Source organism: Haemaphysalis longicornis, unplaced genomic scaffold (genome assembly GCF_048455015.1).
Source record: "Haemaphysalis longicornis isolate Haplotype H1 unplaced genomic scaffold, Haemaphysalis longicornis Haplotype H1 scaffold_3, whole genome shotgun sequence".
Taxonomy (NCBI): Eukaryota; Metazoa; Arthropoda; class Arachnida; order Ixodida; family Ixodidae; genus Haemaphysalis; species Haemaphysalis longicornis.
The window spans coordinates 6,221,220-6,247,312 of NW_027526335.1; the positions used below are offsets into that span (position 1 = coordinate 6,221,220).

The window sequence follows — 26,093 nt, forward strand, 5'->3', positions numbered from 1 at the left end:
CAATTTATTACAGAAGCAGTATGTAAATCCCATTTTTCCGAACAGACCTTCTGCCAAGCTGGCTTGCTTGACGGATCTCGCCGGTGGCACCATGCGCCTAATGGTGGAAACTTAAGGTTGCCAGCGAAGCCTCCATTCTTGTCCGCAGCGCCTCTAGCACATCAAAAGGAAGGAAAGGAGGAGTTAGGGCAATCATAACATTTGATTGGGTCATGGCACAAAATATTAGCGGGCCTTTATTCGCACATCCGCACAGTCTACGCCATGCTGCAAGCCTTATATATTGTGCTCGTGAATAAACTTATGGTATTTTTTGCTGCGTGTGTGCTCCTGTCGGCGTTCGGGTGTGGGCGTGTGCGTACTCACGTGATTACGCACACGCCCCCACACAAACGCCCACACGCCCACACACTCACTCTTGTGCTTTAGTACGCACACGCGCGACTACTTGTTTGCGTACTCACGCGCTCTCACGTGATTAGCCGTCTGTATTAGGGATTTAATGCCTCCGAGAAAGCGCACTACAACCAACAGCGCATCGAAGTCGTGATGTTTCAACACCCAGGTATGCATGATATCAAGAGTCACCGCGCTATTACCAGGTGTTTTGGCACACCGAAGCAGTTTTTCTCGTCTCCGGTTTCGGGCCTCCTTGCAGACCGCCGTCTCAAAGGCGAGCAGCATGTACTCCTCCACCATTACGCGAACCATGTGGACGTGACCTGCAATGTAACAACTGGACTGTTCAAGCGAGTGAAAGATTATCATATCGCATGCTTAAACGTATTTTGGGCAGTGAAAATTATTAAATTCTCTTGTTGGAAGTCGAAGAAAAGCCAAAAATGGTGTAGCGTTAAATATAGAGTGTGGTTTCACGCAAAGTGCTGGTCAAAAAACCAATAAGGAACAACCACTTGTAATAAACAAAAACAAAGAGTGCTCAGCCATCACCGCCGGAATAACACTGCCTTTGCGTGATCTGAAAATAGCGCAACAGTCACTTTCCTGTTACTCTCTCTTGCCCTTTCCTGCTCTCTAGACTTTTAGCATACTGAGTGGATGAATGGAAAAACGTTTATTAGAAAGTAAAAAAAGATCAGGGGGAACGGGGAAGGGAAGCAATGAAGAGAGGTCATAGTGCTGTCTCACACTATTACTGTCCGCCGGGCAGCGCCGATTTACGCAAACTATACTAGACGATTTGCACAGTTTATAAAGCCTTCGCAGGGTGGCAGTCTTGCGCTTTCCTGTTAGGGCCTCTAGGACGCCAAATTTCTCCGCTGATCTATGGTTTGGCGCGCGCCGGTATACATGCCCCAGGCGTGCCTACTGCTCCGATTGGAAAGCGAGAAGTGACTGACATGTCAGGTAATGTTATGCAAGCAGAGTTACTTCGACAAAACGGCAACACTAGTCGCTGTTTCGCCTGTCGAGGTCTGCTGTTGCAGCCGAGTAATGGAACTTGCTGTCTACATGTATTCTTCTCCCCTTTATACCCATGCCGGTGACGCACTTATCAGAGCTTAGAAAAATAATTTCCTCGCCTTTCGTTTTTTCTACTGAATCAAGCATAAATACCCATGCGATAGATTACAGAAGCACCATCGAAGAGGACGAAAGAGCAAGAGAAAGCTTTAATGATAAGTGAAGAGGTTAGACCCCTAAAGGAACGTCTTGGTAATTCAAGTAATACTGAATGTAGGAAGGTAAAAACCGGACATTAAGAAAAAAAAAAACTTTTGAAGGATTACAGCAGGGAAAAGGAAAACGACTTAAAACGAAAGGATAAAAAATGATGAAACGGGACCCATGCAGCCCTGTTTTTTTTTTCATGCAAAGCAATGTTTTTGTCTCTGTTTTTTCTTTAAATTTAGGTCCCCATGAGCGCACACACAAGAAATAGCGCTGATAGTGCAACTATTAGATGATTTATTAATGACACAAATAGAAAATCTTGCAACTAATTTTTTTATTCAACACGCGGAAATATCCTTTTTGCATATTTCATAAATGCTATGACCACATAAACGTAACAACAAAAAATAAGCTTTTAGGGCATATATTTATCGATTTACAAGCTTAGGAATAAAACAAGTATCTCCATTGTGTTTAGCACCAACGCAGGAATTTTGACTTCACCAGAACTCTTTATTCTTTGTAGCGCCAAACTCCACTAAAACGTCACAGCGGTGACGTCTATCGCAATAGGCATCGTTGAAGAACGATACCCCAGAAAACTAGCAGTTTTGATTCCGGTCTTTATGCGCTAGAGGAACTTTTATGTGATGGCGTGAAATGGCACCACCATGGCCGAAAGGGTTAAAACAATCAAATAAAAATAAAAGTAAGCAACTCTTAATAACTTGCTGCGGAGCACCCAATCAACTGCACAGCCCCGGATGCAGTGTGGTCCGTATAGCTCACCGAAGCTGCACGCTCGAGACAGAGTCAGGTGCCTCATGATCGACGAGAAGAGTAGCATCCACGATAGCATGAAGTCCCTGAAGACAGCGCTGCGAACGTGCTTGGCGCCATTAGTGACAGCATCCTGCTGGTGGCATTGAGGATTAAAAAAAAAGGGTAGTGGTGAGGTCGTTAGCTGAAGCTCGATTCAATGCGTCCGAACGCGTTAAACAAATTCCAGCTCAAGTTTCCCGTTAAATTCGGGTTAAGTGCAATTTAGAGTCAATTTGAAGACACTTCCGAAGAAGGAGAGGGCAGGCACACGAGAAAAGGATAAAACGGACAGGAGGACGTGTTCGCGTAGCTTGCCCAGGCATGATAGAAAGTTTGGAATTAGATGTGCGATATTTATGGGTTTTTCCGTTTTGGGGGATTGAAGTGACGTCGGCATGTTTCCAGAAAGCGGGTATTTGTCTCTTTCCTCTGTGTTTTTGGCGTATTGCAGTAACCATTCTATGGCATCAGAATGCAAGTTTCTAAGTAGCCGCAACTATAAGAAATTTGTGGGGCTTTACACGCCGAAGCTACCTTTGCGCGAACTATGAGGCGCGACGTGGAGAAGGGCTCCGGATTAATTTTGATCGCCTGAGGATCTTTCACGGGCACCGAAATATCAGAACACTGCGTGTTTGCTTTACGCCTCCATCTGAAAAGCGACCGCCGCGGCCGAGGATCGAACCCGCGTCCTTCGGTTCAAGCAGCACACCGCCTTAGCTACTGAGCCACCGCGGCAGGTGGAGCTTATACGCAGCACTATGATTACTTCTCTTAAAGGGACCCTGCAGCACTTACCACCGAATACTCGTAATATATTTTGGAATAAAGTATATTGTACCAGCAATCTTCTACCGCATGATTTATAGAAATTCGTTCACTATCACCGAAGCTATGCGCGATGAGAAACCGTGCATGGTCATTCCCGCTCAACTCGACCGCCGACTACGCGACGAAAGCTGCGAGCTACTGCTACTACTAAGTGCTTCAGGTGGAAGAAGGAAAGGAAGTGCACTGGGAATATTATTGAGCCCATCTGGGGGCTCACCTGCATGCATACAACCCAGTGCGGGGGGAGGGGGAAGAGGGGGATGAAAGATGAGAGAGGAGAAAGAGGGTGGTAAAAGAGATAGGGAAGCTAGAAGAGGAAAAAGTGGGGTCTCTATGCAAAACTGAGCGAAGCAGCAGCAGCATTGGCGCGGACAGCAGTCAGCCGTCTACAGCCGCTTGGCGAGTCCGGCGGCCTCAAGGTAGCCCAAGAGGTGCTGGAACACGTCATGGCGGGTGCCATCAGGGCCCGTCGGGAAGAGCAGGTCTTCGAGGCGCTGGTGGGGCAGCCCAAGACACTGGAGCGAAGTCTGCACACTCCTCGCTGTGTCGCCAACTCTGGGCAGGAGCAGTTAAGGTGCTCCAGCGTCTCGGGCTCGGGGCAGTGGCCACAGGTGTGGGAGGCGCAGCGGCCTTGGTGGTGCAGTCGGGCTGCCACGTCGCAGCAGTTTAGCCGCATCCGGAGCAGCAGGCTGCGGGCGTCCCTGCTTAGATGCCCCGGGAGACACTAGGGGCCTGGCGAGCTGTCTCGTGGAGAGGGCGGCGGCTCGTGGCGTTCTTTTTGGCGGCCTTGAATATATCACATGTCGGGGAGCTTTTTATTTTTCTCCGCAAAGTAGAGGGGTTTATTTCCGGTCTGGTACAAGAAAACAGCAGGCATGGTTGTCTGCTCGCAAGCAAGCGCTCAGGCTAGTAGGGCGTTTTTGAAGCAATAAACATTTGTTGTCGAGTGGTCCGGTTAAAATGGAAGTATTGAGTTCGTCACTCAAACTCCTCGCGCACTCAAGACACACACAAAAAAACGCCAACACTGTTCTTGCAGGTTCAGGCATAGAAGAGGTTGTTGCACAGCAGCGCCGACGACGGCGGATCGTCACAGGAAATGCGTGAAATAAACCGGGAAGTTGACCAGCAACAACCAATAGGACAGCCTTCACTGTAATGACGGGATTAAGCGGCGATAGTGGTGCATAATGAGGAAAATTGAAAAGAGCGCAGCAGGTTTTTATCGCTTCTTTCACAGCTATTTGCGTGCTCACCGCGTTACGTGCACGTGTAATATTTGGCTCAGGTATTCGTGGCAGGCAATCTAAACGTCGCACTGCTCAAAGCGTGTTGCAGGGCCCCTATAAAAGGACACTGAAAGTAACTAGCAAGTTTGGTTCAGACGAAAGTTCAACTACCCCGGAGCCTTCTCAGCGTTTATTTGGAGGCTAAAGATGCTCTAATCGCCGAGAAACTGCCAACTGAAAAAATTTACACCATCTTCCCGCGAGGGAAACCATGGGGCCGATGCAACGCATCGGGGGTTGCCGTTGCGTTTCCGTTATGTTAGCGATGTCAGCGTGTGGATTGCTGTTGTTGTGTATCCTATTTACGCAGCAGGTTCACCCCCGATGCGTCGCATCTACCGCATGGTTGCCCTCGCGAGAAGATGGTGTAGATTTTTAACCGAGCGCAAGCTGCGTGCTAACGCACAGCTGGCACGGCAACGGGAGCGAGCGCAGCCGAGCGCAAGCTGCGCGCTAGCCGCGCTGACGCACAGATGGCGCTGCGGTGAGAGCGGTGGAGCACGCAGCTGCCGCGGCGAGGAGAATGGGGGAGGGATGCGGACTACGCCGCGACAACGACGCGGGACAAGGCGAGTTAAAGAGATGCGTTTCATCTAAAACGCCTACCTTCCCTCGAGCCATTTCATGATGTTTTGAGTGGAGAAAACGGCTACCGGAAGCGAGTGAGACAGCGTTGTGGTATATCAGGAAAATTAAAGCCTACCAAACGAACCACAGCAGCCACAGGAGCCAGTGGTCGCGCTCTGGGCTCATGCGACCAAACGACTGTCCGCCCTACATGACCGCATACCTTCCTCTGTATGTGCGTCAATCTTGGAGTCGCACGGGACGTGCGATGGTGGTTAAACAATGTAATTATGCCGCACGGCCTCTTACGTCTCCTACAAAACTTCTGGCGGACAGCGCAACCGCTTTTACACCGTGGGTTTGCCTGCTGTTATGCACTAGGCTTGACTACATGGCGCCCCCAGCTACATCCACTTGTCACAGCGTCCAATGTCTAGTGTAAATACGGCGCTTGTAGTACTCCGGTGTACGAGTACGAGTACGTGCGCATTTGCGTGTTATTACCATGCAGGTGTGCATGTGCAGTTTTATGCAAAACTCGAAAAAGAGATTCAAATTTACGGCTCCATAGATGTGCTTACCTAGTGCAGCCTTGGAATACGTAAAGTTTGAGTAACAGTCACGTGACCACACCGAACCTGCCAGCCATCGCAATCGCCAGCGGCGCCGTGGCTTGGCAGCTTGAGAATGTTTGCGCGGCTTGAATTATATCTGTACATTTATAATTGTTTAGTACTCATGAAAGTTAACGCACAAAGAAATATTTTACGTGTTTTTTTTTTAGCCCTCGCGAGCGCGCTTCTCGTTCTGTGGTTCTGTGCGTGACTCTTGGCACATCCAGTCAGTCGCTGCTTACGTCATCTCTGATTGACGACTGATAGCTTCAGTTTTTTTATTATTTACAAGATTATTTTAGAGGTACTGCCCCAGAGGCTAGTGTACTCGTTTTCTGAGGATGCCCATCTATCTATTTAGACGAACTTCGGTTGTGTCTTCAGTGTCCCTTTAAGCCTTTTAGCCTGGGAAATGGCAGGAAAACACGGGCAGGTTTTTCATCGCGTTGTCTAGTGCCCAACTTTACATTTTCCCTTCCTTCCGCTCCATAAGCAAGCATTCTCGTAGCATTGTAAGCGCGGAAGCATCATACTTTTGTTATTAATGCACTGCAGAATAAACCATGCTCGGCGTACAATAGCGACGTTGTCAAGAGCCATGTCCATCCATTCAGTCAGATCTTCAACTGATGCGTGCTTTTTCAGTAGTGAAAACAGCTCAGCGATTCCTGCAAAGTAGGGATAATAAGTGATTACTGCAGTCTAGAAAACAAGAGCAGTTAAGGAGTGGTTGACACCTGACTTCGTTTTCTTTAGGTGACATTTACGGCGCTTGCAAAATCATCTCTCAAATTGGTGAAGACGCCAGCAAATATCTATTTCCCTCTGGGCATCTTTTACAGGAAGATGACCCGACAAATATGCACTGTTTCATGTTGACTTCTAGGCCATTTGCGATAGATAACGAAGAGCATCAGCAGTGCCACCACAGCTAAACCTGAAGGATAGAAAGAAAGGATAGTACCCATGTCAGAAGCGGTTTTTCCGCTGTGAAGGCAGGTCAAGGCCTCCTCGATGATCTCCGTCATGTCGAGCTTGCTTAAATCTTCCAATATGATTTGGACGTGCGAAGCATTTGACAGTACGCTTCGGCAGGACTGAAAGGACACTTCATATTAAAACATTTCTCGAAGCGTTATACAACTATCGTAATGTTACAAAGTTTTCGAAACAATTTTTGGGCATAGCAAACGTTGTTAGACCACGTGGACAACAACATCTGTGCGAAAAACGTTTATGTATAGCTGAAAGCTCAGTTTTGACTTGAAAACAGACTATCATTTCGTATCTTGGATTAGAATACATAGAGTTGCAAAAAATGTGTTCGGGGAATAAGCACATTTTTTAGCTAAATAGTATTAAGAGTAAATATGGAGCTGGAGTCATACTTAAATGTAAAAGGCCACATACCCTGTACCATCTCAGAAATCAAATATTTCTCAACTTCGTCGTCTTCGCCAAAATTAGAACAAGGCCCAGTAAGGCTGCATTCCGCGGAGCACCGTTGGACTACGGAATAAACACCGGCAGCAAAAATATCACGCATGCTTCTTCGTTGAAACATTTTTAGGCCTGCCTATGCTATCCACGCGAAAGCAGCTGCAGTATTGCACGTGCCGGCATCATCATCATCGTCGTCGTGGTCATCGTCGTCATCATTATTTTTGTGCCCACTGTAGGACGAAGGCCTCTCGAAGATTTCCAGTCGCCCCGATCGCCCTGTTGTCTACTTCATTCTTTGCCCCCAAATTTTCCGTGTTCATCGCTCCGTGGTGCGGCCCTACTTAGTTTACGGTCCCTGGGTACCTAGCCAGTCCGTGAAAAAAAAAGGGTGGTCCACCGGTTGTCCTTCCTCCGCAATACGTGACCTGTCCACCCCCATTTTACTTCGCTTAATTTGAACCAAAACGTTTTCCACCCCAGTTGGTTCCCTAATCCACGCTGCTGTTTTCTTATTTCCAAGTGTGACGCCCATCATTCGTGTTTCCATGTCTGATTGCGCCGATATGAGTTTTCTTTCAAAGGGCTTAGTGAGATACCAGTTTTCTGCCCCATATGACATTACGGATGTACGAGCTGCGCATTAGCATAATGAAACTATTCTGCGTCTCTTTTACGTATCCCGGCAGTTTGATAGTTTCGATTAGAAGCGCGAATATATGTTATGTTCGGAAGTTCAAGTCTGGAGGGTGAAGAAAATTTTTTTCCACCAGGGAAAAAAAAACATCGTTCAGGCAATCATATTTTCCGCCAAACGAGATATAGTAGAGGCCAAAAAAACGCGACTATCTTGAAAAATAACAAAAATTGGATCCGTTTGAATAGCAAGGTTGTATCAATGTTCAGCAAGAAAAGTCACCTGCGCAAGCTTCGTGAAGGATAACTGCCGCTTAAGAACTTTTGTCCACTGCTGAAACACTGCAGAAAAATAAAAAAGAAGGTAAACAGCAAACGTTTGTTTGGATATTAGAAGCAGCTGCGGCACAATAAATTCATTCGAAACGAAATGCCACGCCAGCAACCAACCTCCGGTCTTCGTCCGGCACAGCAGAGACTCTGGCATGACGTTGGTAAGCCAATGCGGAATTTGGCTTGCCAAAGAAATAATTTCCTGCTGAAAACTAGTCACCAAGAACAAAGACATTAGTGCGCCAGTTTTTTTCCTGTTTTCAGCGGGCAAATGCTCAGGCAAAAAAAAAAAAAAACTCACATACCTTTCAGGAAGTTCCTGGATTTCTCTAGGCATGAGAACTTCTTGCATTGCCTGCACAAGCCGTGGGGTTTTGTTTGTAGGGATTGCGTAAGCAGTCCTTCAGATAGGTGTGCCAGTGAGCCAGATGAGCAAAGCCAAAACAAGCCGACGGGCGCGGTGACAGGGCATGAAACAAACTCACTGCGCAGAAGTAATCGTCCCATACAGCAATTATGTCGCACACAAACTCGATGTGCAGAAACGGCTCGAAAGCGTTTTGGAGGCTGCCCCAGAAATGAAGCACGTTGTCGCGCACCTTGAAAGGAGAGAGCGAGCTACATGAATGCTCGGAAGGTGAAACCGGAGATTGAATAAACAGCAAATTTTTGACTATGCGGGGAAACATTTGGTTGCCATCGAAGCGACGGTTTGCGGTAGTTACGCATGGAGCTTTCAGATTTGCAGTTCGGAACAAAAGCTCTATTTTACCGGGCTGGTCTTATTTCAATAACATAGCAGTTCCATTGCCTTTCTTGGACCTTGGCGAATTCATGATGAGGCAGGGCTGGAAACAAAAACTGGTTACTTTCCTTGCGGAAGCCGGGCTAGAAGACTACCTGTGAACCCTCTGAACATATACATTTTATATATGTGTACATCTACCTTACCCTCCTTTTTCTAATTTTTTTTATTTCATTTCTTTTCTATCTCTCTATTTCCCTTTGTCATCTCCATGTATTCACCACCATCAGGAGTAGCAAGCCCTACCGTTAGTGGGGCTCACCTCATCAGCTTTCGTTAAAGGTTCTCTCTCTCTCTCTCTCTCTCTCTCTCTCTCTCTCTCTCTCTCTCTCTCTCTCTCTCTCTCTCTCTCTCTCTCTACGGCCTAGGCCCTACCACCTTTTATTAAAAGGTATTTTATTAATGATGCCCTTTTATAAATACAATGTGCCTTTATTATGCGCATTTTGTTAATCCCCAAGCGTGCCATCAATACCTATGCAACGTACCGTGTCCCGCATTACGGATGAAAAAAAAAACATATTTCTAGGGTGAGTTACCTAACGCATATTTACCACAGCTTCCAGACTTTCTTACACGATAAAAAAGCCAGGATGGTTGGGCGAAGGACAAGATGCGACACTTGGCGCCACCGTCAAAATCGAAGCACGCGATAGCACTGTAAATTCAAAACTGAGAATAATTGTCAAAACGGAGTGAGCGCTACTTCTTAAACGTGCTTCGTGTCCAATCTATTGCTACCCAAATTTTCATTACACCTCGAAAGTTCACACAACGCTTGAAATTTAAGTAAAGTTGCCGACCTCAATAACGTAGTGGTGCCAATTTCTGTTACATGTTAATGTCGTGGGACAATTTTTTACCTTCAACCGGGTGAAAAGACCGGGAGCAGTACTATTTTGGTCGCCAAAAGCGCCGCCCGCAATGCTATGGTCCTTTGAGCACTAATTGTCCATATTTGTCCATATATCTTCCAAACTCACTCCATAACGTGAGCAGAAGAGACACTCACTGATTGGAAGTCCGCAATTGCTATGGCATCCAGAAGGCTGCAGCAGTGGGCACGGTACATGGAGAGAAAGCCATCCAACTGGAACATAATTTAATGTTCAGTGAACTAGATATATCGAAGGAAGCAAGACAGGCTTTTGTGCCGGTGCACAGACCCTCGTCAGATCAGCAAAAGCAGCCGCCTTGATGTCTTGGATACAAGGAACAAATTTCCATTTTTGTTGGCTGGTGCCTGCTGTAGCAGATGGCTTGGGTTGTGCTCCCTGGTGCACGAAATGGGATCACACTGCGCTCGCAGCGGCGTGATTCGCAACCTTACCTCTATGCGCTTTATTTTCTGTCCAGAAAACCTTAAAGGAAAAGAAAAGAAAACAGTGGTGCTCGTGAATCATCAAGGACTTTGAAACATCTGTAAAATTAGGGCTTTCTAAGGGCCACCCTTCCAGGGACGTCCTGCTCAAGTCAATGGCATTTAGTTCTTACAATAATACCCTACCCAGTGAGGCTGTACCCATTGAGGTGCAGCCATTTCCTGTTACAGGAAATGACCAGCTGTATATCAGTTGTTCCGTTATGTCTCAGCCGGCGTATTTCATGCCTCCCGACACGTCAACGTACCTAAACGCGGCGATATTATTATTAGGACATCTGTCACTTATGTCTATCCAGGCTCACTGAATCACCTTTTGGGAAGAACATAAGGCTATATATGTGGCTTTCAAAGTGGCTCTGAGAGATGTAAACTCTTTCTCGGAAGCAATAAATTCTACCGTGCATTTTTAACATGTGGGAGCTACTTTTATACACGTGGTTCTTACCTTGTGATGTCTTTCCCGCAGTACACCTGATCGTAGTAGAATGAAGACGGTTTTACACCTATGCCGTAGTAATGGTACCTGCGCAATTAACGTTCGTTATTCGTGCGGCAAATGTCCCAGTGGTCAAAACCGCGTATGACAATAATACAGCGCACATGCACGACCATGCAATGCCAAATGGCAATACCTTAATTTGCAATACATTATTTTGCCGCGCATGCACATTGGTATAAGCTTTCCTTAGAGTGCCCGAACGAGCACATGTGCCCACCTAATTCTTCACCCGCTGGCCGGCATGCGGTGTGTGCGAGTGTGTCGGAAGCCTTTCATGGTCGCGTTTTCTCCTGTTCGCCCGTCCTCGTAAACAGAGTTTCACGTACAAATTGAGCGCGCAAACCTAAGGTCTACACTAAAAGTTTCAGAAGAACCACTATAGGCTGAAATACGTATAACAGAATACTGAAGTTGCACGCAAAGTTCTCTAAAAGCATTTATCCAGAATTCAGCGCAATGAGTCACTACACAAGGTGACGATATTGCAAACGCAATGGGTCTTCCATAGTAGCGAGAAGATTGCAATAGGTTACCAAGCCGTGGCCTTGCTTAGAGTGTTGCAAGGATGCCAATAACTATGAAAAAAAAATCGCTGGCAAAACACATTGCAATATTAATGATGACGTGATGGCAGGAACACACTATTTAAAGCATGCGCACTAACTGTTGTAGAAAACACGCGACATAATAACGAGCTCAAACAACCAGGGCGCCGGAAAATGCGCTTTCAGAGGACTAGGTTTCACGCGCAGCTTATGAAGATAAGCAGCGTAATAACATGGCAGATTTTGGGCCTTTTTTGATTAATTGGCTTCGGTGCCCTATAAAAGCGTAATCTTCGCGCAAAGAGAAGCTACGCAGTGCGTGTGTGAAGATACTGGTCAGGAGCCAAGCACACGGAATCCAGGGTGAAAAATAGAATCTTAGGAATTTTTTAATAAAGGCACACTGCAAATATTAATGTATTGATTTGCTGCCTTATATTTGCGTAATTTCCTGTTCTTGTTCAACAATGTTGACAAGTATGAACACTGACACAGGTCTTAGACGTTTATATTTGGCTGTGAGTATATAAGACTATTGCGCAGCATTTATTTCGCTTTGGCCGGGTGGCTGAATCGAATCACAGACAGACAGACAGGCAGGCAGACAGACAGACAGACAGACAGACAGACAGACGGACGGACGGACGGACGGACAGACGGACAGACGGAAAGACGGACGGACGGACAGACAGACAGACAGACAGACAGACAGACAGACAGACAGACAGACAGACAGACAGACAGACAGACATACCAAAATTTCTGCGTTTAAGTAGCCCAAGAAACACCATCGTCTTTAATATTTCTTCCACCATGAGGCGCATGGCCGTCGAGTTGAGTTATGAATGCGTTTTCTTCATGCGTGGCAATAGGCACACATAAGATCAATTGTACACAGAAACAACTCCCGTGCAGTTATACCGAATAGACGGCACACAGGTTAGTGAGGGAAAAAAAATATAGATGTCACTGTGCTACATATCTGAATGATCCAACCCAAAGCATACTAGACGAGTTTGGTTTTATTGGATTGTTGGGGTAAAGTGTCGGGTATCTTGCGATACAAGATAACGCAAAAGTAATATCTTAGATGCATATTTTGTGGTTCATTCGAGACAGATGCAAGTTTCAGATAGTACTCTTGCGTCAAAATGAAAGCCCTTTTCTTAAGAAAAAGACGGTTAAAACGCGAAGCTTTCTCCCATGCAACCTGAGTCAAAGTCCAACATCCAAACTGCTTCGACCGTGTGGGAATGGCGCTATCAGATAGACTTCGGATTCATAATGCGAGGGGCCCAGGTTGGATTCTGACCATGGGAAGCGTGATTTTCTTCTTGAGGCGCTTGATGCGCCTCTGTGAAAATTCGTTGTGTAAGTTGGCTTTCCTGCAGTGCGTTTCGGGGCAAAAACGCCATCAGTGAGGCATTGAGAACCTCGCTTTAATATCCAAGATACATGTAGCTTCAATACTGTCCAGCCCTACTAGGCAGAGTGGTACATAACAACTACGAGCATGCAGAGCGCCTCTTATGGGCGCCGATTGTTGCTTCCAGCAATGGTGATCGAAAATTTTACTAATCTTCCAAACAACTTCGAACTCTCTTTTGTTTCGCCAGAAAAAAGCTCCTGTCGATAGTTTAACCAGAAAAAGCATTGAGAGACTCTGGTTTAACTAACCCGGACAAAAAAAAACGCACGTCAATTGTTTGAATTTACCTCGATTGTCCCCTGGTTCCAAGCCTCCTGGTCGTAATTTCCGGAAATTTCTGTCGGATAAGCTGCGCGGAGAATAAGTCGTGATTAACTTACGCACATCGAAAGCACACGCAAATTCGCACGGGCTTTGCTGCAAGAATAAAGAAAATGCATGTGTCTTTTATTCTTGCTTTCATCGGCTTTAGGAAAACATTTTACAATGAAATGTGGGTTACATCAACTTAACTAGTGCATTCGTTTCTAGCAATGTCTGAAATAAATTGTGTGGCCGTGGTCATTTATGACATTTTTTGACGGAAAAAGAAATCAGGGACTTGCAAAATTTTCTTGTTTAGACGCGAAAGTCGACAATTGTCGCGAAAGAAAAAAAAACACTCAGCCCACTGTATTTTTTTCTTACTTTCTGAGCGTCATACTGGCTTCGTTTCGCTAGTCTTGGATTTGTTTCTCCCCCAGGCAAAAATATATCTCTGTCTATCGGCGCTATATTAAAAACTAGCGGTGGTGTGCAGCACTTTTGCGACGTATGTTGCAGTTTTGGTGAGGTTGTAAGGAACAGGTATGATCTCATAGACCACGACATTGCGCATGCCTCACGGGCCTAATAAAATGCAGACAGCTCCCAACAGAAACCAGAATGCAGGTTAAATGAAGGTAATAAATGGCTACTTTTAGCGCGAAAGCACAAAGAGTCTCGACCACACGAAGTCTGTGTGCGTACTCTGGAGCCTCAGCAAGAGCGAATGAACTACTGACAGTACAGCCACGGCCATCGAGCGGCCGGGGTACATCAGAGAAGAACGAGGCGCGTGATGTCAGCACCACTGGGCCTGCCTGCGCAGCGAGGGAGCCCGGCAGAGGCCTGGTGCGTGGCTTGGCTCCGGGAGGCTTGGGTGTATGTATGCGCACTGCTTCTGTGATCAGCAACAGCGCGAGAGAAGGAACCAGGCCGGTAGGAGGGAAAGAGAAATTGACGCAGTGAGCAAATACTCCGATGTCCACACGTAAAGCAGCCTGCCTAAAGCGAGTCTGCATCAGATAGTCCCATATTTTTCGTTTTTGCAGTAATAACTTATAAAAAGAGTACTTTCATGTTCAGGAAGCTTAATCAGAAATTCAGCGAGATACCCTTGTTTAAATAGGGTATTTTCGTAAACAGGTTCTTAGCATTTTGACCTTTGCGAAGAACAGTAGAATCTCGATAAACGGAAATCCTTAAACGGAATTCCTGCTTAAACGAAACAGACCACATTAAGTTGGTTGGTTTCGTATTCAGATAACGTAAAAAAACTATCGGTAATCGGAAATAAAATTTCCACGTCGCCGTGTAAACGGAACCAGAAATGGAACTCCAGTGTGAAACCCATTGGCATAAGAATCAGCTTTTTTGCGGTCGCGGCTGTTTCGTTTTTGTTTTTGTTTTTTTTCCTCCATGGTTTTTTTTTTTAGCCTCGTTGGAATCGTAAGCCTCGTCTGGTTAGTGGTCACCGTGTTAGCCCAACGAATGCAGCATTGCAGTTCTTGTTCCAGTCATTCAGTCTCGATTCAAGACGCCGAGGTTACAGGGCTCAGCTCTTGCCGCCTCGTTCGTGCCATCGCAAGAAGAAGGGGGGGGGCTATTAGCGCTTCATTACCGCGTTGCCGTCTCCTAAATTCGGTGGCTCGTATGCACTCGCGTAGGTGAGGCCTCTAGGCTCCGTGAAGATGCAGTTGCAAGGACTCAAATAAAAATTATTGGTGCATTTTGTGGTGCACAGCGACTCATTGTTGCCAGATCAACTGTATGAATGCTGTGCCTGAACCTCTTGTAGTTTTCTTGCTTTCTGAAAAACTACCAGCTACACTCATTCTAGTGCTTCGAGTTTTATGAAATCGTTTTAAGAGTGTGTACGCACATAAATTTGCACTACGCATCTATTTCAGTAAACGGAACTCCTGTTAAACGGAACTAATTTTTTCGGTCCCTTGAAGTTCAGTTTATCGAGGGTTTACTGTAATTTCGCATGAAAAGTCGAAGTGTTACGTGACAACCATGGCCAAGGTTTGCTTGTAGGCGCTTCTACCGTTCTTTTCAAACGCTGCACGAAGCACACACAGAGCGCTCTTATTTTTTGCTAGGTTTTAGAATTCCAACAAAACGAGCCTTGGACGTGCAGTCTTCTCAGTGCAAACTTTGTTTCATTGAACCTATGGTACATTATCCTATGCACAAACGCAAAAACAAACCAAGAAAAAGACAACTTGAACTAAAGTTAAGAGGATGCTAAAAACATTTTGGTGCACTGGGAATTATGGCCATATTTACGCCGCAAAACAAGTTTCGCAGAAGTCTAGAGACCATTTGGGCAGTCCGCACATGCGCATATGCACCATTTTCAATATATATGCAGATGCCTCTCGTTCGGCCGCCGCTGAAGCTCGGTCACTGCGCACCGCCTCGTCCTATACAGGAATGCCAAAACAGTCCAGAGCCGTGCTCCCACGTCATGAACCGGGGAGCAACTTCATCGCTCACCACTGGTTAGCTGTGGCTCGTTACTCAAACATGATAGGCTCTGAAAAGCAATCACCCGCGGCTAGCACAAAAGCAGGGGACATGCATTGTTCGAAAACCTGTTTTGTTGACTTGGTTTAGAGTCGCAACGTCATGGCAATGCTATGGGATTGTATAATTTGAGGGCGTGACTCTGCGCCCTTTCTCTACGATCAGCTAAATCACGAAATGCCCTGAATTCTGTCCAGCTGAGAAATCTTCATAAAAGCACGCCCGATTGTACACGCGGTCTCGCATGCTCACTTAGGCATGCGGCTGTGGGCAGCCGAACGAGAAATGATGTATGGTATACGGTGCGCAGTCGCCATTACCGTCTGTGGAAAGTCAAAACGGTATACTGGGCCAGTGCAAGATGATCTATGGCCGCCAGAAAGAAAAATGGGATCAACCGAGGGCGTGAATGAGGCTAGTGAATCATAATGTGCAACGTGTTAGTCCGGGCGGCAGCGTACAAGCATTTTGAATTTGCACCGCATGGGCCACATAGTGGTCGTACTGCTCTTGAGTCAACTTCACCGAAAGTATTAACAGCGTGCTAGTCGCAATAAAAAAGTAAAAGTTCAAATTTGGGGGCTGAAACGCACCGAAGCTGCCCCGGGACTATCAAAGTCTCCGTAGTGGAGGGCTCCGGACTAGTTTTTATAACCTATGAATCTTTAACATCCGCCGAAATGTCTACGCAGGGGTGTTTTCGTTTTTGCCTCCACCATCAATACTGTTGCCGCTGCCGTTATCGAATCTGCGGCCTTGGGCTCAACAGGGTAACGCCTTTTCTGCTGAGCCACCGCGGCGGCGGGTTATGTGCACTGCATGTTGAAAACATCATATTGTAATTTCCTAATGTAACCCCGATGCTTGACGACATAAAATAGATGAAGAAAATTAAAAAAAAAACGTTGTCATTAGACGCCTCGCCTTACAAAGCCGTGCCAAAATTAAGAATGGTGGTGACAGGAATTGGTTACAGCCCTTGCGCACACAGTGAAATGCGAATGACGGCCTTGGTGGCTTGAAAAATGACTTGATCGTAGTTGTTTGCCCTTCAAGAGGTGGCGATTTTTCCCTACGATGACGTTCACGTGCTCAAAAATAAGGTGGAAAGCTTCACGGACTGGTAACTCGTTAATGTCACACGTTTGAGAGGGCGAAGAAAGATGAAGCGTAGAAGAAAGAAGGCAGGACGAGCGCCGGTTCTGCCTGCTTGGCGGTGGGCATAGTGGTAACGGAAAAGACGCAAAACCTCAGCCGAGCATGGCTGCATAAATGTAGTTGGGCTTTGGTGAGGAATCACGCGCGAATATTTATTTTACATCGATACTCTCAACCACCTTTTTACAGCCTGGAAGAGGGGAAAATGGGCACGATGAATTCCAAGCGAAACGTTTCCCAAATTGTCGGCATGATTCACTGACAACGAGGGGTAACAATGACAGATTCTCAGCCGCAGACCGGTTCTAATTTGTGGTGTCCTGAGCAGGCACTGAATGCATTTACGTCTACACGACTGCGTTCTTTGAGTTCATTCAAACCTCACAGGGCCAAGTTTTATTTTTGACGATTTGTGCGAATTTGATAATTTGCACACCGTTGACTTTAGCGAACGGGTAGCAGATGAAAATTGATTGATTGATTGATTGATTGATTGATTGATTGATTGATTGATTGATTGATTGATTGATTGATTGATTGATTGATTGATTGATTGATTGATTGATTGATTGATTGATTTGGGGCTTAACGCGCCCATAAAATGCTGGCGATGAGGCGCGCCGTAGTGGAGGGCAGAGGATTAATTTTGTCCACATGTGGATCTTTGTCCACATGTGGATCTTTAACATACGCCGAAATCTCGTAGACACGGTCGTTCTTGCTTTTCACCTCCATCAAAAAAGCGGCCGCCGCGGCCGGGGATCGAACCCGCAACCTCGTGCTCAGCAGCACGCCTTAGCCACTGAGCCACCGCGGCGGGTAGCAGACGAAGACGGCGTGTTTCTTGTTCCGTGACCGTCATGATTGCTTTCTGGAATCTCCTCACCTCTGTGCGACCGTGGCTAGGCAAATATACAGTGTATAAATAATTTAATAATTAGTCTCGATTACGGTTACATGGGTTTAAGGACTAACGGTAATACCTACAAGGGGTGTTTTTGCGGGAAGTTGGGAACCGTAATTTCAGAAGGGGGGAAGGAGCGGGGGTATCTGCTGTATTTGTCCTTCCAAAAGCTTAATCAGACAAAGCCTCCCTTATGTGAATTTTGTGATAGCGGTACTGGTGTGATGTGCATACGCAATACTCCTCGTGTCGCAAAAGAGCAATGGATTGAATAGATTGAAACTGCAGACAACCGTCTTGTGTACGCGCGTGCGCGCGAAACTGCTGCGAGATGTGATTGTGGCTCGCGCAACCCTATTTTGCCCCGCTTGTGCTGTTTTTACACTTGACGTATTACATTCGAGTTGATTCTTTGCTAGAGTGAGCTGTGTTGATTTTTCGTTGTAAAGTTTTAGTTTTACGGTACCGCAGGTCCGTCTGCGCACTTTTAGTTGCACCGACATAGCTAAGCACGACGAGTGTCCGGGTGAAACTGGTCTCAATAAAAAAATGTATGATTTGTCGACAGCCAGGGCCAATGCCGTACCGATTGGTTAGTGTTGAAGTACATCATAAAGGCTTTCTAGCGTAACAAACTGCGTGCTAAAATTTGACTAAAAGCGAAAGGTTAGACAAAACATGCATCAAGGTTCCTTTACATCTACTTCAGTTGCATTTTACCATCTAAATGCCGTCGTTCCGAGATACCAATATACGTATTGTTATAACAGTCGGTGTCAAAAATGTGGGAGGCTTATTGCTGTCATTTACAAGGTGACTGTGACAACACGGTAGGTGTATTCTTCTGACTAGGCCTGAATGAGCAATAAGGGAACCCATTTTTTTTAAATTGCTTTAGCTTATTGTCTAGCAATGTGGCGTGGTTTCTTGGACTTTTTCTGGGGAGCCAGCTTGCCACGGGAGGCAAGAGCTCAATGTGAATCTGCAAAACAGGAGAAAGGCGAATGGAAAGGCCGAGAGGTTATCCAGGCTTAGTTCCCGGATTGCTACTCGGCACTGGGGAAGGGGTGTTCAGGGGATGAAAGAGGGGGCTAACAAAAAAAATAGGCTACAGGAGTTGGGCCGCGCACACACTTCAGTTCTTTTGTGGGCACCATAGTCTTTCATCCAAGCGTGTGTCCTTCATAAAACGCAGAAGTGCTTTTGTTGCCTTTTGCAAAATTGATTGTATGGGTCGACATCCTAGAATGGTCTCTACTTTCAACGGTTGATCGTCCGATCGGCCGAGGTCGGCGGCCAAAATGCGTCTCTGTGATATTGAATACCGGGGGCAACAACGAAGCACGTGTTGTTTTGCTTAACCCAGTTCGAAAAAGTTCGTTACTCGCATTAGAAATCAAGCATCGTTCACTGGTACCACGCTTTGCCTGGCACGTCTGAAGTGGCAGAAAAAAGCCTACCTTACTGATTTGAACTCGTTGTGGATAATAATGGTTCCGACTTCACTTTCTTGAACCACACTCCTGTTGTCACGGTTGGTTTAAGGAGGCGCAGGTTTGAGTCTTTTCTTTTTACATGTTGCCTCTGAAGGCACGAGTTGTTGTCACGCCTGCTGCGAACACATATACAGACATCCATTCGGCGTTCAGACGACGAACTATCTTCGCTACCGCAGTAGTTGAATATCGCCAAACGCCGTGTATGTACGCGGTTTGAGCGTGAACGAACAACCACTTCTGCTGGGATTTCGTTTAAATTTCTCATAAGAACGATGGCAGTGGTAACAGGGCCAGGATAACTCTTACTCGACGCCTCTCAGCTCGGTGCCTATTACCCGACGGCTCTGGACTGCTGTCACTTCAACACACAGTTATGATTAATGATGACGTGCCTGACCTCTTAATGAGTAGCATTCTTTGACGAGTACCCCCATAGCCAGGACCGTGTAACCCCCTGAATTTCCACAAAAATACAGATATCGCGGAAGTTCCATCTGTAATTGTTATAATAGCGTAAATGGAGCTAATTGGTTCAAAAATTTTATAAAAACTAGAAAACAGAAAAAATATTAAAAATCACAGAAAATGACGAACCGTGTAACGCCCTGCATTTCTACAATAATGCAGATTTCGCGAAAGTTCCACCTGTAATCGTTATAGTAGCGTAAATGGAGATAATCGGTCGAATGAAATTTTGAAAAAAATGATAAATAACACAAATACAAAAATACGGAAAGTGGCAAACCGTATGGCTTCTATTCACTGGCGAGGCCCGCATGCAGGCATCCATGTGAGTGCGCTGTTACTGGTTACGTCGGGTTCCGCGGGATGGCGGCCTTGTCCGTGCTAAGCACATGATGTCTCTTGGACGTTCCAATTTCTACCCCAGCGAACGCAAAGTAATGCCTCGAGCTCATTGTGAGTGCGATTAAAAACATCTCTAGTAACACCGCCCTTGAGAATCGGGTTGAAACGGAGCAGACGAGGCACGCCGGTGTCTTTTTATTTTCTTCAGCCTGCGGGCGCAGTGGCACAAGCCGCGCCATGTCCGTGGAGCAGCGCCCATGTTTGTGGCCGTTTCTAGTGTTGCCAAGCGAAGCAATTGACAGCTAAACTTTTCAGTGAATACCACCTATACCGTCCTGAACTTCCCCAATAATGGAGATTTCGCATAAGTAACACCTTTAATCGTTATAATAGCGTAAATGGAGATGATTTGTCGGACAGAATTTCGAAAAGCCACAAAATTTGGCTGCAAAAAACTCACACACAAGATAAGCGGCATACAAATGCCGCTTGTCTTGTGTAGACAATCGTGTAGACAATTCATTAGTAGACAATTCTCTGAATTTCTGTAACTTTTTGCTCATTTTTTGCGGCGCGATTACGCGAAAATAACATGGAAATAATCTTGTATGTTACGTGCAACATACATGAAATAGTCCACGTCACTGCGTTTATATTATGTAAGGTATGGCGTTGTACACAAAACTTGCAGCTGTAATAAATTGGAGGGCGAAGACAATTTGGTTGAAAAAAAAAAATAGAATGAGAGCGCGTCCGGAATTGCATCTCCATGCATTTAAGCCAGCTTTCTCCCGCTGCTTACACACTTTAAAAGGAAAATGACTATACTCCACGGAGGAGCCGTATGCACTCACGCCATGCAGAATTCATACATTTCACCATCTATTGTCATCTTCTGAATATAAGCAGACAATTCTAAAGCTTTGTTAAATGAAGCCTATCGGCTGGTACCACGGCGTTGTGGTACTACATATTTTGTTCCGTGCAGGCGACCGAGGTTTAAGTCTCACCCAGGAGAAGAAGTGAAGGAAGATATATAGTTTTTGGGGTTACATCATAGGAAGGCTTATTGCTACCACAAGCATGCCGGCTTAACCCCGCGCCGACTTGCCAGCGTGCCAGTGGGTCAAGAATCGACACAGACTCGAAAAGGTTCCTGATGGCATAGAGTTTCTCACTAGCTTACCTAGAGTGGAATCTGGCGCTAGCGTCAACGTGATTCGGCGGAAGCACTCTACGCCTCCATGAGTGCCGCCATAGTGTGTAGTTCGGCCGGAAGTTCGGCGTGGCATGGCCGGCAATGACTTTGTGGCTACGCAAATTGAGTTTTTGTTTGAAAAATTGCTGCCGAAAGTGCCGCTGTCAACAAATTTTGTTTTGTGTAAGGCATTGTGTTCGAGGTCTTACGCTGCAAAACACATTAGAGGGTTACTAAGAAAAAAAAAAGTATAAGCCCTGCCTTTGGCTCACGCTGCCAGATACAGCGGGCCGTCTCGGATATATTTTTAAGTTATTACATCCTTCAAACTGGGTGAGGTTTTCTTTGATTTTTTGTAATATTTAGCTGAAAAAAATTGTTTAAATTGTCTAAAGCTGTGTTCTTGCTCCATCTCATTAGTCTCATTATCGTATGCTACGCGCCTTGGCAGGCCCTCCCTGTTCTGTGGGCAGGCGATGTAGCATTATAGATGCAAGAATGATGTGATCGCGTTGTATTTATTTGTTTTGACTAAGCAGGTATAAATTATCGTGGAAGCGAAGCCTGTTACCGCAAGTAAGTCTTCAAGTACGCGCGCAAAGCATTATGAAATTGCGTGAATGCTTCAAATGGCAAATAAATACTGGCTTGTCGAGTTGCTATGTGTGTTGCCCCATTGCGCCTGTCCAAGGTAGCGCATGCTTCAAGGGGTAAGTAAACGCAGCGACGGCGACGAGCGACACGAAAATTGTAACAGAATGGGTGCAGAAAACGCATAGTGTGTCCTAGCGAAGCTTATTTAGTGGCGACAGCAGCAAGCGGGAAGCGGTATAGAGCAGCAAGCGGACGCCGGGGCCCTCGCTCGCTTTTTTACGGCCAGAAGCAGCCCACAAGCGAGCGGCAGCGGCGATACAGTGAACTGTAGCGACGACGACAGAGGACATAGGCGGCAGTGTATTAATTTTATTCGCTTGTCGCTTTGGCCAAGTACACTCTGTTGTTGCACCTTTTGGGTTGCGTTTTTCGCGTCGCTTGTCGCCGTCGCTGCATGTGGGCGCCCCTTCATCTGAAGAAACTCCCCGCTAACGCGAGCACATGCGTTAAGAGCTAATCACGCTGCTGTTTAGACATGTCTGTGATAGCCATTGAATGCCAAACAGGGCATCCCGAAAACAGAACTAACAAACGCTTCAGAGCCGAGAATCCTAATCCATAGCTCTTTGTACTAGCCACTTGCTGCCAATCCGATTCGCACACTACCCACAATTCCCATGTCGGCGTGCGATCGCAGCGACACTTTCCGCTCTAGGTAATATTGAGAAACTCTATGCCTGATGGGACAATCTAGGAACAGACAGCATTCTCCAAAAGTATTTCTGGCAGAAAATGGGGCGCTATAAGGTTATACACTGGCTCCATAGGTCAAACGCAACCAACCACCCCCTAAAAAACGCAATGGCCAATGAAACGGGTCTCCCTCAAGTAATCAGTAGCTTCGAATGCGGGATCGAGGGAGGCGTCGCAACAGCCGTTGCGCCGGGCTTGAATTATCGCGACATAATGGGTAACTCTGTCGAGACTTTTAAGAGCGAATGCTCTTTATAAGCGACCCCAAACCATCCACCGCCGGCGTCGGCGGCGGCGGCGTCCGCAGTGCTCTTTAAAGAAAAAACAGCATCCGGCGCCAGGTTTCGATCCGAGGACTTTGCGGGCCGCAGCCCGACGCTCTACCGAATAAGCTACGGACGCGACGCTGACATCGGTGTCAGAACGCGCCTTATATCTTTAACGCACTCAAACTACGTCGTCAGCGGCGTGCGTTGGCGACTCAGCGGCGTTATAGCGGCTTGATAACTGCGTGGTGTACACGTGATACTACAAATCCGATGGAAGAGATGGAAGAGAAGGCGGCGAGGTGGTGGGCTACGGGGGCCGAGCGCAAGCGCCGCAAGCGGGCCGACAACCGTGCATTCGCACTTTCACATTCTCCCCCTCGGGGAAATGCGGGGGAATTTTGTTTGCACTGAGTTTGGTCCTAACGTACTGCGTCTATGAATTACACTGGGTGGAATCGTGTTGGTGTCCATTACGCCGCTTTAAGTCATTAGTCTAATGCAGTGGTTCCCAGCCATTAAAATGCGGGGACTCCTTTCGGTCTTGCAAAAGGGATGAGGTAACCACGATAAACGATGTTGGTTCCGGTTAAAATGCCGAACTATACGCTCTTTCATGTAAAGTCACCCACATACTTATTTAATGCCCGCCTTTTGTGCCTGACTTCTATGATGCGGGTCATATTGTGAAGAAATTTATTCTTGGAACTAAAAGTTACCGAACGTTCATGAAACACCTTGCGCGTCTGGCTTTTTTGCATAGCTGGTGTGCTGTGCAAAAAGCTAACTTCATAACATGTCGTACGGGTATAAGTGTCGAAGATGTTCACATTCAAGGGTATAAATTGAGCGTACAAGTCATGCAGAAAAGCCACCCTTTTGCATACCCAGCGAGGTTTGGCAAAAAAAGAGAGAGAAAGGAATGGCGGAGAAGACTTTCGGTGAGGTTTTCCCGGGTCCCTGAAATACCCTCGAGGAGACCCTGGTGTCCGTGGACCCCCATTAGAGGACCACTGGTCTAGTGCACCATTTCGTATAGTTCGAGTCGTACACTCGAAGATATGTGCCCTTTGCAACGAAAACATGGTTCAGCATAAATTACTGAGCGACATTCCGAGCAGACGTACTTTCCCGAATGCAGCCGCTCCCATGGGCTGCTGTCCGGTGCGGCGACTGTGGTCGAGGTAGTGCTGATACAGGGTGCATCTCGGCAGACAGACACCAGGGGAGGCCGTGTAGTTCGAAGACACCCTGTAGTACGAATGTCTACGCGCTTAATCGCCTAAACCGAGTCACCTAGTTTAGGAGCCAGAACATAACTACGGGTCACTACGGCCAGAAGTGAAGCATTAGTCAAGGCGGTGGACAACAGCGCCGCAAACATCCACTTGCAATGAAGGGCCACCCGGTTTAAAAAACTTCAACTAGAAGCGGGTAGAAATTCAAGCGTTTGTTCAGCCTCACTTTCAACCAGATCGGCTTTGTTGTGAGATATTTAAGTCAGCTTAAAGGGACAGACAACCGATTTTTGTCGAGTATATATTCCCTATCCCAAATGGAAGGGCATCACAGCACTTGACGAGGAACGGTTTTGCTGATAACGCCCTAGAACTTTTTAAATCGAAATTTTTAGATCTACGAGCCGTATGTGAACCTCCCAAAAATAATGCTGGCAAGCATGAAATAGAGTAGCTCGGCAACATACCTGTGTCTGTATGCGAAATGAAAAACGATATGTAAAAACTTGCCTCCAGCTAAAAAAGTTTGAATCGCAGGCTTTACTGTTCCTTTATGTGTTTTTTAATGCTACGGTCTATTTTGCAAGAATGCGCTATCTGTTGGAATAGACGATAGGTAGAATCTGGCTTCACGTTGTGGAGGTGGGAAGCTCGATTCTCCCCGGGCGCGACGATTTTTTTTTTAAGCTGCCGTTGGCATATTTAGAAACTGAAATCAAATATTTTGGCAGAACAAACGCCCCTGACTCAGGCAGAGTCGTCAAAGCTCCTTCGCTGGGTCTGCTCACTGAACGCTGCCGTTGATTCTGGGCATGGAGGCTCAGTTAGCCCATCGCCTCCTGTATTTTTACAATACAGGAGGCGATGGTTAGCCACACTGAGAGCCACCCAGCAACGGCGGGCGGCGTGTCTTTAAAAATTTTAAAATAATGTTTAGAAATACATATACAATTTAAGCTTGTACAAATACTTGTGTTAAATGGTTTTCAATGCGTAAATAAACGTTTCAGCAGTTACAGTAGCTGCTAGGTTTGCAGGTCATGTGACAGGGACACATATTGTAGTGTCAAGTTTCGACACTACGAACCGCCGCCCTTCCGATTTCAGGAAGTTTGCTGCCAAATTAAAATTATTTCCGCCAATTTGTTTAAAAATTGCTTGTGGTTACCGCGCTATATAAACGCTGGCTTTCTAATGAGCTAGAGAACATATACGCGAAAAAATTGGTTCTCCATCCCTTTAACAAACTCTGGCACTGAGGGCCGATCTGCAACTACAAGACGAAAAAACGTGGCTTATACCGAATTACATCTCTAAAATCTAGAATAAAATATCGATAATTCCTCTGAAATGACAGACGTGAAAGTAACTAAGTCTAATTTTTATTAGAAGTCTTTTCACCGTTAAAATTGGGTCCTGAGAATACCGGTTAAAGAACCGAGTAAAAATTGCCCATTCTCACCATTCCAGCGTGTCTCTGTTCCGTAGTTCGTTCTTGACACTCTTGCGTCTCCTAGTCGACTTTGGCTTCTTGGCCCGCACTCGAACGTCGTCACTCATTGCTGGCAGGGCGGTTCGATTTGGCGCGACCAAACCTGCAGCTAATCTCTAGCTGGCCACTTCCACAAGACACCCAGCGTACAGGCAACGGTTCTTTTTCGACTTTGCCGAAATAGGCACTCGCGGCCGGAGGTGGGTTTTCCCTTCCCGTAAGTGATCGTCTTTGATGTTCACACCTAAGTCCGTGTGCGTGTGTGGCGGCGCCCTCTTTTGATCTTTTATCGTTTCGGAGATTAGCTTATCTCATCGGCGGAGTACTCCATTAAAAAGAACAACGAGCGGTGTTTTTAGAGCAGTATCAACAGGACGAGACTCCGTATCCGCTTGTGCGCGTGTCCGCGCCCATATGTCTCTAACGTTTGTGCACATTCTTTGCGCATGTCCGGAATTGAGCGATCTCTGTTAAACTTTGCTAAGATTCCGCTATTTTGGGCAACGCGTTCCTGTATAAGCAT

The 26,093-nt window shown here is 46.4% G+C and overlaps 1 protein-coding gene across 1 annotated transcript; it reads right to left on the reverse strand.

Moving 5' to 3' along the window:
* LOC144173164 (DNA-binding protein RFX6-like) lies at window positions 1–25,836 on the reverse strand. Its single transcript, XM_077701670.1, has 16 exons — window positions 25,541–25,836; window positions 23,968–24,091; window positions 13,117–13,178; window positions 10,802–10,879; window positions 10,303–10,333; window positions 10,139–10,246; window positions 9,985–10,062; window positions 8,653–8,766; window positions 8,473–8,522; window positions 8,285–8,379; window positions 8,118–8,176; window positions 6,723–6,855; window positions 6,335–6,426; window positions 2,425–2,548; window positions 600–722; window positions 1–153 (listed from the first exon to the last, which is right to left on the reverse strand). The coding sequence occupies exons 1-16, from the start codon at window positions 25,636–25,638 to the stop codon at window positions 98–100; spliced, it is 1,425 nt and encodes a 474-aa protein (XP_077557796.1). The 5' UTR covers window positions 25,639–25,836; the 3' UTR covers window positions 1–97.
* Between the last annotated feature and the right edge of the window lie 257 nt (window positions 25,837–26,093).

What these genes read in the sequence shown, in the direction of transcription:
- LOC144173164 (XM_077701670.1), bottom strand. Translation starts at nt 25,638, where the DNA reads ATGAGTGACGACGTTCGAGTGCGGGCCAAGAAGCCAAAGTCGACTAGG. An exon ending in AACAGAGACACGCTGGAATG is followed by an intron (nt 24,092 to 25,540) that starts GTGAGAATGGGC and finishes TTCGTACTACAG; the next exon opens with GGTGTCTTCGAACTACACGG. An exon ending in TGCGGGAAAGACATCACAAG is followed by an intron (nt 10,334 to 10,801) that starts GTAAGAACCACG and finishes TTTTCCTTTAAG; the next exon opens with GTTTTCTGGACAGAAAATAA.